This window comes from Pinus tabuliformis, chromosome 7, assembly GCF_031772625.1.
Source record: "Pinus tabuliformis cultivar Carrire ecotype Pingquan chromosome 7, CPIR1, whole genome shotgun sequence".
Lineage (NCBI taxonomy): Eukaryota > Viridiplantae > Streptophyta > Pinopsida > Pinales > Pinaceae > Pinus > Pinus tabuliformis.
The window spans coordinates 1,684,522,627-1,684,534,727 of record NC_142293.1 but is presented as its reverse complement, the minus strand read 5'-3'; the positions used below and the strand labels follow the sequence as shown (position 1 = coordinate 1,684,534,727).

Sequence of the window (12,101 nt, the reverse complement as noted above, 5' to 3'; positions counted from 1 at the left end):
TATCGTCTCTACTAGGAAGTTCGTTAACACTAGGAGCGAGACATGTGTTGGTTGGAAACACTTGGTTGTTTCTCTATCTGGATGTCATTTTAGCAATGTCTACATGATGGAGTTACAAAGTAAAAGCGTTGGTTTTGACTTGTGTGTAAGTAATTAGTATATGCTCCCCCATCTTAAGAATGTCTATTTATTTATCACATACATATAATTTTATACACAGTGGTGATATCAATATACATTCTTTAAAAAACATAATCTAAACACAAACCAAAGTCTATATTTCATAATGCTGATATAGTCTAATGTTTGTTATATGATATCTATGAATTCCCAACCTATATTCGAGTGGTCCATCTCTCCCTACTTATATTTTGTACTTGAACCCTATTCTTGAAATTTCTATATCAGTACTAAATCTCTATTCTCCCATCTTAACAAAGAATATTTCTTTATCACAATATCTATTTCTTTGGCACAATACATATACTTTTATACAACATTTATATCACTTGCATATTTTGTAAACTAAACACAAATCAAAATCTATATTCCGTAATGCTCATATACTCCAATATTTGTTGTAGGATATCTATAAATTTCCAACCTATATTCAAATTATCCATCCTCCCTACTTGTATTTTAAAGTTAAACACCATTAAAAAAAATTATAATATATTCATATTATTTAAAACAAATATACATTATAACCAAGTGCAAATTTCCGGCTCGTGCAAGTCAAGAGCAATCTATACATTAATAAACAAATAAATCCTATGATTACACATTCCTAAATGCTCATATATAACATCATGGAACAAAAATCCTATGATCACACATTCCCTGTATGCTCACATATATAACACGATGGCACAGGATCTTCTAAGACTCTCATACACCATGTTCTTCTAACTAATATCACTGCTATTTAAAAATAGAAGAATTTTCAATCTGCATATGGGATCTAAGATGTAAAAACAAGTCTTCAATCTAATGAGCAATCTATACATTAATAAACAAATAAATCCTATGATTACACATTCCTAAATGCTCATATATAACATCATGGAACAAAAATCCTATGATCACACATTCCCTGTATGCTCACATATATAACACGATGGCACAGGATCTTCCGAGACTCTCATACACCATGTTCTTCTATGCTAATATCACTACTATTTAAAAATAGAAGAATTTTCAATGTGCATATGGGATCTAAGATGTAAAAACAAGTCTTCAATCTGATTCAACAAGATGAAATGAAACAAAACAATTCTGGAGCCCAGAAGTACCAAAATTCATATATATTTCCATCGACTCAGATTTTCATATAGAATACAGACTTAGTAAAAGATATTACTAGCATAACTTTTTGAACTTAAGTCCGTGATTCCATGCTCATGCTGTGGATCTTAGCCAGGACTCCCACAAGAGGATCATTGATATAAGTTGTGGGCTCAAGCTTGCACGAATCGGCCCTGTTATGTCGATTATTCCATGATGTTGTTGTGGAGCTTAGCCAGGACTCCCACGAGAGGAGCATTGATATATGTCGTGGGCTCAAGCTTGGTGGAATCAGCCCTGCTATCCTCAAACCCGTCATAGCGATCAGGCCCTCCCACAACTGCACCTGTTAATTCATTTGGGTTTGGTGCTTCTCTGTTGAACCACAAAGTGAAACCTTCGGTACATGATATCTTTCTGGAATCCTCGTATATCGAAACTATGGAGGACCCTCTGTGGTGAGCTTGCTGTGGATATTTGTCACCAAAACCCACCATGAAAGACATACCAGCAGGATTCTTTCCCAAAATGTAATCCACCTGCAATTTACATATACAAAGTGGATTTGTTAGCTACTACTTTGCTTGCTTTTTCAAATTATGATATGAAAAAACAAAAAATCAAATTTATTTAACTTTGAATCTCTTATACTCTGAGAAAGCTGGAATGGATATACAAGTGTGCTCAATTCTTCTCCTCATTAATTAAATATTTTGCAACACTTAAAAAATTATAATATGTATATGTACTTGTTGTTTGGCAAATGCAATAAGAATGCTTGGTTCATATGTTTGATCGCCACATTGCAGGTATTGCTTATATCGTGACAGTAAGTCACTGTAAACTGATATAAGGAATGATGTGCCTGTAGCATATTGTGTATTTGCACCATCTCTAACAAACAACAAACCTCCTGTACAAGTGCAACAGATACAAACACTATTAATGAGCTTAATTTTGAAACTCAACAAATACAAACACTGTTAATGAGCTTAATTTTGAAACTCGGAGCATGACAGGGAGAAACTTTCATTTACCTGGTGTGATGGAATTTTTGAATTGAGGACTTTGTGGAAGAACTGAGCAGAGGAACACTTCTGCTTGGCCTCTGAAAACTTCCAGGTTGGTTTCTCCGGAGAAATATAGCTGCCAGGTTTATTAATTTTATGAAGATGTGGTCAGTTGAAGGTCAAGTGGCCAGTCTTAAACTTTTTCTCAATTGAACATTTGGTGATTCATATGTTTATGTGAATATGGACTTACACTAGACAGGTGGATTTGAACTCCTGCACATTTGAGATCCCAATTGAACTCATACTCATTGGAAGTACAAAAATTCTGGTGGAGTATGTATTTGGTATAATATGGCAATCCAGTTGCTCTATATAGCCACACCGCTGCCCATGCAAGCTCGTCCTGTATGTTAGTTAGTAGAGGAATAATAAGAAGACTTCAAGAAGTTACTTACTCTGTAGTTTAAATAAATAATAGTGTGAAGTGAAAAAGGAAGTAAAATTTATAATGTTAAGGAAAGATACATCATAGCCTGAGACAGAGCAATAGAAAGGGCATTCTCCATGATATGTTCCGCGGTACTGGTCAGCAAAACGAAAGAGCTGTACTAAATGACATATTCAATTACATGAGTATCATAAAAAGTTGGAGAAGAAAATTCATTAAATTAATTTTCAATTTTGAATCTAACACATGAACGAAAGAGCTGTACTAAATTAATATTCAATTATATGAGTATTTTAAAATGTTGGAGAAGACAATTCATTAAATTAATTTTCAATTTTGAATCTAAGACATGAATTTTATAGACATGTTAAAAATGGGCATTTTTAAAAGATTTTTGGAATATTTTGGAATCATAAGAAACGTAGGCAACCTCAAATAAGTAATTTCACCCATGTTTGTCTGATCCCAAAATATTCCAAAAATAGAGACATTAAATTAAATTTAAAATAAAAGTTAAAAAAACCATTCATCCACAAACAAATATGACCTATCATATGTTTTAATTACTAAAGTTATCTAGATTGTAAATTCTAAGAATAGAATAGAACAGAACAGTGAAAAGAAATGGTTTCCTATCATATGTTTGTTTTAATTACTAAAGTTATCTAGATTGTAAATTCTAAGAATAGAATATAATAGTGAAAAGAAATTAAACCATTAATAGGATTCTAAAATATCTCAATATCTCTCAAATCTGCAATCGCTGTTTTAAACCAATAAAACAGTATAAGTGATTTTAGAATACGCATAATCTTATACCAAAGTAGCTCTTTGGAGTAGGAGAATGGAATAAGGTTTGTCAATGGCTGCAAAGACGACGGAGGAAGCGGCCAATGCTGCAGCAGTCTCTGCTGCAATTTCTGTCCCGTGAGTGGATGTATCTATTCTGTACAAAGTCCTTGGAGTGTCCATCCTCTCTGGGTTCTCCCAACAGTTATGGTCTGCAGTTGGATCTCCCACCTAAAAACAAAACCATAACTAAATTCATAATTGCCATTTGTTGTGATCCTTAGTAAATTTTGTTGTGATCCATGAGTAAATTTAGTTGGGATGGCAATTAATTCACCTGAACCCACAGCTGGTTTTCGGTGGCGCTTGCTTTGATGAAATAATCAGTTCCCCACTTAATGGCATCCCTAACGTTCTCCAACTCTCCCGCTGCTGCAAGTTCATCTCTGTACTGAAGGGCTCCCCATGCCAGCATGGTAACGGTGAAAGCCATCGGAAACCCATACTTCACATTATCCCCAGCGTCGTAGTAACCGCCCACCAAATCCACCTACATAAATACACAGTAAAAGCCATGTTGAACATCATTGTATCTTTCCAGACTTCTTGAAGATCTGGACCAAATAATCAATTCCTAATTTATATGGACAGAGAATGTTGATAGAAATCAAGCTGTTGCAAACTCATAACTCATAATACTGGAGTAAGAATTCACATTGTAGGTGGGTTGCGGGGGATCTTTATGTTAATAACTTAATTGTATATTCTCATAATATCCTGAAATCTGATAGTGCTGAGAAATCAATTCCGAGAGATCAATTGTTTGATCTAAATAAGTTGTGGGTGGAGTATCAATCGTTTTCGCCAAAATAGATACCCTCGTTATTTTCGCATTGATAAGATCAGCGTCGTTATTTTGCCGTTTTGGGTATGATTAACAACACTTCTAAAACATTCAGGAAACAACGTTTCTAAAACAATCCGGAACAGATGGCAATACCAAAATGAGAAAATATTGTTATTACATTTTGGATTTGTCCGTCTGTTAGACCAGAATCTCCTCTCCAGCTTATCCTGTTGCTACTGCTGGACAGTTTTCCTGAACGTTGAGCCTCCAGAAACAGAATAGATTTATGCAGAGCATCTTTGTAGTCAAACTCACCCAACACAAACTGATGATGAGCAGACAGCACAGTAGCAAGAATTATACACACAAACCTTTCAACGATAAGCCTGAAACTCATTTCTGCTGCAATTGATCAACAAATGGCTACAGAAATAAAAATCGTTGATGCGTATATATATTTGTGTCTCACGCATCCAACGTGTAATGACGAAGGGAAATCGATCTTTCGTTTGCATGCACATGGGGCTTGTACAGGTTTTGCAGGACAAAGAAGTCTTGTACATGTTTTGCATGCATGGTTGATGTGGGGCTTATTTTGAAGGCTAGAGAAGTCTGTTGGATATGAAAGGAGGAAAATTCCATGAAAACATTAACTAAATGATAAGTCACTGTATAAGGTCGCCTCGTCACCATTTCCTCGCAGTACTTTTAACGAGCAAATGTTAAATTTTCAAAAAACACAAGGAAGATAACGAAGTTAGTTTTTCTACACAAACTGAATATGAACTGGCTGTAGTTTTTCGACACAAACTGAATATGAACTAACTGTTGCCAATAAAGCCGGCATGATCAGCGTTACTATTAATATACAAAATACCGGTAAAAATTAAAGAACAAATTTAGATGTAAAGTAATTAAAGTTATTATTTTGTAAATTAAAAAAAATAACAAATTTAATGATGGATTGGTTCAAAGGCCTATGTAAAGTAGTAGCTAACAGACAAAATCATGTGGACATTGAAGAAGCACATTAAGACGTGAAAATAAAAATATCATTAGGACTTAAATGTACTCAATATAAAATTTTCAATGGTATTATTTCTAGGGAAAGCTATGTTGATATGTTATTGAGATGTCCTCAGAAATACAAGGGAAAGAAAGTGTGGAATGATTTTCATGATAGTCCAACTAGTTATCACTTCTCTATAGATACCATTGCTCATAAATTCTTAATGGTTGAACATTATTGTCCCACATTTTTCAAACATGGGCATGAACAAATCAGTACTAATAGATATGGAAACATGCATAGATAGAAAAAAGAAGGAAATAAATCCCTTGTAAGCTATTGATAATGAGTATCCTTTCAAGAAATGGAGCTTTAATGTCATAGGTGAGATAAATGCTCACTATTTAAAGAAATGCAAGTACACAATCATGGTTAAAAAATACTCTAAAAGAATATAAAAGATGGTTACAAAATACACTATTATGTACCAAAATTATAAAAGATATGATGCCTCTTAAGCTTGCCACTAAGCCTATTTGGTAGAAGCTATAAAAAATGCATCCACTATCATTGAATCATTTATTAGACAAGTAATTGGATTACAATTGTTGTTGTCATATGGAAGAAGAGTGATGAGACGAGTTTGTAAATGGATTTCCAAATATTAATTTAAAATTTGAGAAGAATAACTATCTTGTCACACCCATGGAACAAACTTTATATATGTTCACAAGTTCTAAAATGCTATCTTTCTCTCATGAATTTTTAATGAACACTCATGTCCTTATCTTGGACGAGGATCAATTGGAAACCATTTTCAAGACTAAATGAATACATATGCTTTCAAAAGAATCCCAAGATTGTTGAATGTCATCAATATTATTCAATACATGACGGATATGGATTTTGTGTGCCTTGTTAACTAAAGAGTGGTTGTCTACATAGACAATATCATGATCTTTTCAAAAAATAACTCCAACCAACTATGATACTTAAAATAAAATATTTGACAGGTGCAGGAAGCATGAAATCTATTTAAATCCAAAGAAAATAATATTCATTGTGGTATAAAGAAAGTTACTTGACCATATCATATTGAAAAATTCAATACTAATGAATTTGGAAAGAATCAAAGCTATCACATAGATGCCCCACCTCATAAGAAGACATTGTTTCAATCATTATTTTGGAAGATTAATTTCATAAATTATTTGGCTTAGATTCCTTTAAAATCATGAATCTCATGTAAAAGATCATTAGTGGACAAAGGTCGAGAGAAGGGAATTTAATAAAGTCAAATTAGTCAATGTTTCCTTCCCATCCTTTTCCAATCTAAACATCATTAAGGAATTCTACCTATATATATTTGCATTATATCACTCCCTTGTTGTTATCCTCACTCAAAAATATGAGGGAGTGAGTTTTCTGTATAGTTTATGAGTATGGGTCTTAGGATTTTGAACTAAATTATCCAAGACTTGAGAAACAAATTTTCACCATGGTCAAAGAAATTAATTAATTCAAACCTTGCATCTTGAAAATCCCAAAAAAAGTAATCTTTCCTCTTGTTGTTGTAGATCTCTGTTTATACAAAAGGAAATTGGTGAAAGGCAAGAAAATTGGATGACTGTCATTCAATTGTAAGATATTTATGTTAAGCATTCTATCATTGTTATTGGAAAAGGCCTATGTAAAGTAGTAGTTGACGGACAACATCATGTGTACATTAAATAAGCACATTAATATGTGAAAAGAAGAATATCATTAGGACTTAAATGCACTCAATATAAAATTTTCAATGGTATTATTTCTAAGGAAAGCTATGTTGATGTGTTATTGAGATGTCGTGAGAAACATAATGCTAAGAAAGTGTAGAATTATTTGCATGGTATTCCAACTAGTTGTCACTTCTCTAAAGATAACATTTCTCATAAACTCTTAAGGTTGGACATTATTGTCCCACATTTTTCAAACATGGGCATGCGCAATTCAGATAATATTAGATATAAAAACATGCATAGATAAAGAAAAGAAGGAAATAAATCCCTTGTAAGATATTGCTAATGTGTATCCTTTCAAGAAATGTGGATTTAATGTCATAGGTGAGATAAATGCCCACTATTTGAAGCAATGCAAGTACACAATCATGATTACAGAATACTTTATTAGATGGATAAAGGTTATTCCATTGACACATGTGAATGGTGAAACAATGACCCAATTCTTGGAACAACACATTATCACATGTCATGTTCATGTTCGTATTTGATAACATGTCATATTTTTCATTTATGGATTTAACTAAGTTGTCTTTGGAGAAAGTGATTTTTTTAAGCTATTTGCACAACTATTAATCTTGAGGAAATGATATTGTTGAGTAGAAAAACAAGAGGTTAATTTTAATTACAAATAACAATGTGGTTGACCGTGATTAAAATTAGCACAATGTTCTCTAAAATACATTGTGGATGGATCGTGTTTCACATAAGGTAGTAAATTCGGCACATCGCCAAATTTTTCCATCTGTGGAAAATAAGCAAGTTTACCATCAAACATCTCCTTATCCTCTTTGAAATGATCTTATATTTGGTACCAATCATAATTAGTCGAATATTTCCATGATTAGTGCCTCCCTTTTGTTGTTTTAAATTGGTTCATTTAAATGTATTCTACTAGAGAGGAAACATAGATAGGTTATATTAGAAATAGAATGAATTACATCTTTCATTTTCACAGTAGTTTCATATCATTCAAATCATGATATACCAAGAATGAACCAGGGTATAACAATAAACCTTAGGGAACCAATGGAAAGATGAGCCATTACGAGAGGATTATCCGTTGTAATGAAAAAATATTATAAGAAAACAGGGTATTCCATACATGATGAACAACATAAGTAACCACTCTTACAAATAGATCAAATATCATAATGTCAATATTTGTACATGGTTAAAACCCTCAAAGAGGGGAACAATCCATGTCCCTAGCCAATGTGGCTAGTTGAAGTAAGTTTATTAATGCAAAATAAAAAACATTGCTTAAGAGAGTTCTACAAAATGCTCATCAACCATGACTTTCTATGCTCTTTAAATACCTATCATGGATCAATCAGGTTTTAAGTCATGGATCAATATCATTATTATCAAGGAGAATATGATTTTTCATATCACTTTATGTCTAGAACATATTGTGACCATTGGATTACAATGCAACTAATGCATACTAAAGAAACACACAATGAAACTCATTGTTACCTAATAGACATATTAAAACAAGTTGAACTTAATTGATTCTCAAGTGTCTAAATATCCTAACATCACCCTTAAGAGAAACTTGAAATATGATTTAAGGATTTAAAAAGATGATTAATATGGGAATGAAGGAAACACTACAACTCATCTCCCCTTAATCACAAATTCTTGAACTCCTAACATAGATTGAATTTTAAAAAACTCTGCTTCTATAAAAGAATTCATTAAAATATATGCAACTAGATCATCTGTAAGGAAAAAGAGCACTTCAAGGTAACTTGATCATGAATGATCTTTCTGATGAAGTGCATTTGTAGCTCAATGTGTTTCCTATGCTAACGTTGAACTAGATCTTTGGCTATCTTGATGGCATTGTGATTGTCACACTAAAGGGTGGTTTGATGATGTTGTTAGAAAACTATGAAAATATCTGTCAAAGCCAAGATACTTCTTGAATTGCATTAATTATTGCTTAAAACTCTAATTTTTTGAAAAATGAGTGATATTCTTGTGCCTTTTACAATCCTAAGTGATATGTCTGGAACCAAGATTGAAAACATAACCCATATTAGAATTATGATCATTAGGGTTTCCAAACCAATTTGAATTGGTGAAACAAACCAATAAAAGGGTCCCCCCTTATTAAGACACAACCACTAAATCAAACTTCTAGACTAAGAGATTTTCATCAAATTTAACATATATTCTAATGATTATTTCATTGAATTGAGGTTGAATAAGTCTATAACCTTTTACATCTTTAGAATATCCAACAAAAATACAATTCCCTCTTTTAGGTTGTAAATATTTCATTTTTTAATTAGGAGTGTGAGCGCATTCTGGTGACTACCAAAGACACAAAGTGGCTTACATCTAGCTTAATTTTAATCCATGCTTCTTTTGGTGTTATATTTTGTGTATCCTTTGTGGAAGTGAAATAATTTGTGAATTTATTGTTGACATATTCACCTGAATTATTTGTTCTTAACCTTTGCAGTTGATTTCTATATTGTTTTTCTACAAGGGCCTTTTAGGCCAAGAACAAGTAAAAAACATATATTTTATGTTTTAAGAAATAAACCCATGTTTGTTTAGATAAGTCATTAATGAAAGTTAAGAAGTAATTGAACCTTAAGAAAGAAGTAGAAGAAAGTGGACCTCAAAAACACTATGGACAAGCTACAACAGGGTTGTAGTGTGTCAAGAGACATAGTTGTCAAAACTATCATACTGATTTTTTCCAACACGACTAGTATAAATGACATCTCAACAAGAAACAAGAAGAAGACCAATCACCATATCTTGATTACAAGGTTTCTGCAATAAGTGATAGTTTAGATAACTAAATCACTTATGCCAAAGTTTACTCAAGTTATCACTATGAGAAATAAAAACTGAGGGAAAATCGGATGACCCAAAGTTGCCAAACTTGTACAACCTGGTAATATCAAACTATTCCAATGGAAAGGATGTGCTTAGGATCTTTTAAATCCTCAATTAAAAATTGGTGAGGTGAAAACTTTGTTTTTTCATCTTCACCTTAATGAGTGATATGATATTAATATAAGTTTGCAAGAATGACTTGAAACACATAATAAATCATTCAAATGATAATTATCTACTTGAATTGTTCCAAATCCTATAAAATTAATAGGTCTATCATCACAAATAAGTATTTATTTTGTGTTTTAATCATTAAGAGTTGAAAAAAGGCTTTATTCTTAGCCATATGATAAGATGCTCTACAATCAATAAGCCACTCATCAGAAGAAGAATTATAGATTGCTTTAAGGAGAAACCAAAAGCATAAAGTACATGTCCATGAGAGGAAGTGTTAGAAGAAAAATCGAGATGTAGGTTGTGCTTCTTTATTGCTTCCAAGGTCTCGATCACTTTAGAACATTTTAACTCCAAATTGACCATTTTTCCCACAATCATTGCAATGTCTATCAATCTTCTTACTCTTTTCATTTTGGTCCTTTGTGACCATTGGCAGTAGAAGATGTTTCAAAGGGTTTGGGGCCCTTGTTTTGCTTGTTTTCACAAGGATGTTGCTTCTCTGGATGCTTGGTTTTATATTTCTATTACGCCACCATGGCCTTGTTAGATGTACCTATAGTGCTAATCACTCCAATATGTAAGATCTTGTATTACTATCTAACCATAGAATGACAAAAAGATTCAAGAGAAGGTTTTTAATATGAAACCCTAGAGCTTCTTTAGTGGATAACATGTAGATAGAAAATATATGTAGAACCAAGCTTGGAAAGCATAATATATATGTAGTTCTCATCATATAGATCAATTTGATAGTCTTTATTTAAATTTCTAAAAGTTTTGAACTTATATATATATATAATTTTCAATTCAAGGTAAATCATTAGGACTTAATGTCATGATTTTATTTTCAAGTTGATGAGATCTAACTTCACATTAGGTTCACAAAATATATTTTTCAACTTTTTTAATACTTCTTCAAAGTCAACCCTGAAGGTTAGCTCAATTGATCAAGTCCCCGACGTTAAAGCACCTTTGCTATTGAGATGTCACGGGTTCAATTCTCTCAACACCCCTGAGGTCATGCTTTGTGGTTGAGCAAGTAGGAAGCAATGCCTAGTGAAAATATTGCATGGAAATAGGGGTCACTGATATCCAAAGTCCATGAACCACATTATAAAACAAACAAACAAAAACTTTCATCTGAGTAATCAGTTTCTTGAATATGAAACCACAAATCAGGATAAATGGACATTTTCACCAATCCACATGATTCATCGTTCCTCCCATTTGGCTCTCTTATCAATATTAGTGGGAAATTTTTCTTTTCCCAACGTAATTTGATATAATTCCTTACTTCTTAGTACAACCTCCATGTGAGATTTCCATAAATAGTTGAAATTGGTAAGGAAAAGTTGAGTTGGAGCAACTCTCTCTCTCTCTCTCTCTCTCTCTCTCTCTCTCTATATATATATATATATATATATATATATATATATATATATATTCAAATGTTGAAACTGATTATCTAAATAGAAAGCTCTCTCAAAAAATAGTCTATTTAAAAAATAACAACATGAAAGATAGACTTCAAATCTGAAAGTTATGCCACTTTTTGAAAAAAGACATTAATTTGTAACAAAGAACCACATGGCACCTTAAATTTTATCCACATGATGATGGATATTGTAGAGAAAAATTTTAAAGGCTGACGATGTTTTTTTTCCTAAAAAGAGATTCACCAATTTCTAATTTTTCTAAAAATGATTCATCCAAAATTTAAAGTATAAAATTATTTTACCTTAAAAATTACCAAAATTTTAAAGACTTTAATTCTTTTACAAACAAATTGCAAAATGTTTTACACTTTGCATATTATGAAATAGTAAGATTTGCCAAAATTTTTAAACTTTAAAATAAATTCTCATCCTTAAAATTTTCCTTAATGTTATGAAAAAAT

The 12,101-nt window shown here is 32.2% G+C and overlaps 1 protein-coding gene across 1 annotated transcript; it reads right to left on the bottom strand.

Moving 5' to 3' along the window:
• Positions 1 to 1,490: 1,490 nt before the first annotated feature.
• On the bottom strand, positions 1,491 to 4,778 carry LOC149254970 (endoglucanase 8-like). Its single transcript, XM_089454897.1, has 8 exons — positions 4,560 to 4,778; positions 3,872 to 4,084; positions 3,565 to 3,765; positions 2,823 to 2,900; positions 2,548 to 2,700; positions 2,322 to 2,430; positions 2,034 to 2,197; positions 1,491 to 1,823 (listed from the first exon to the last, which is right to left on the bottom strand). The coding sequence occupies exons 1-8, from the start codon at positions 4,776 to 4,778 to the stop codon at positions 1,491 to 1,493; spliced, it is 1,470 nt and encodes a 489-aa protein (XP_089311023.1).
• Positions 4,779 to 12,101: the final 7,323 nt, after the last annotated feature.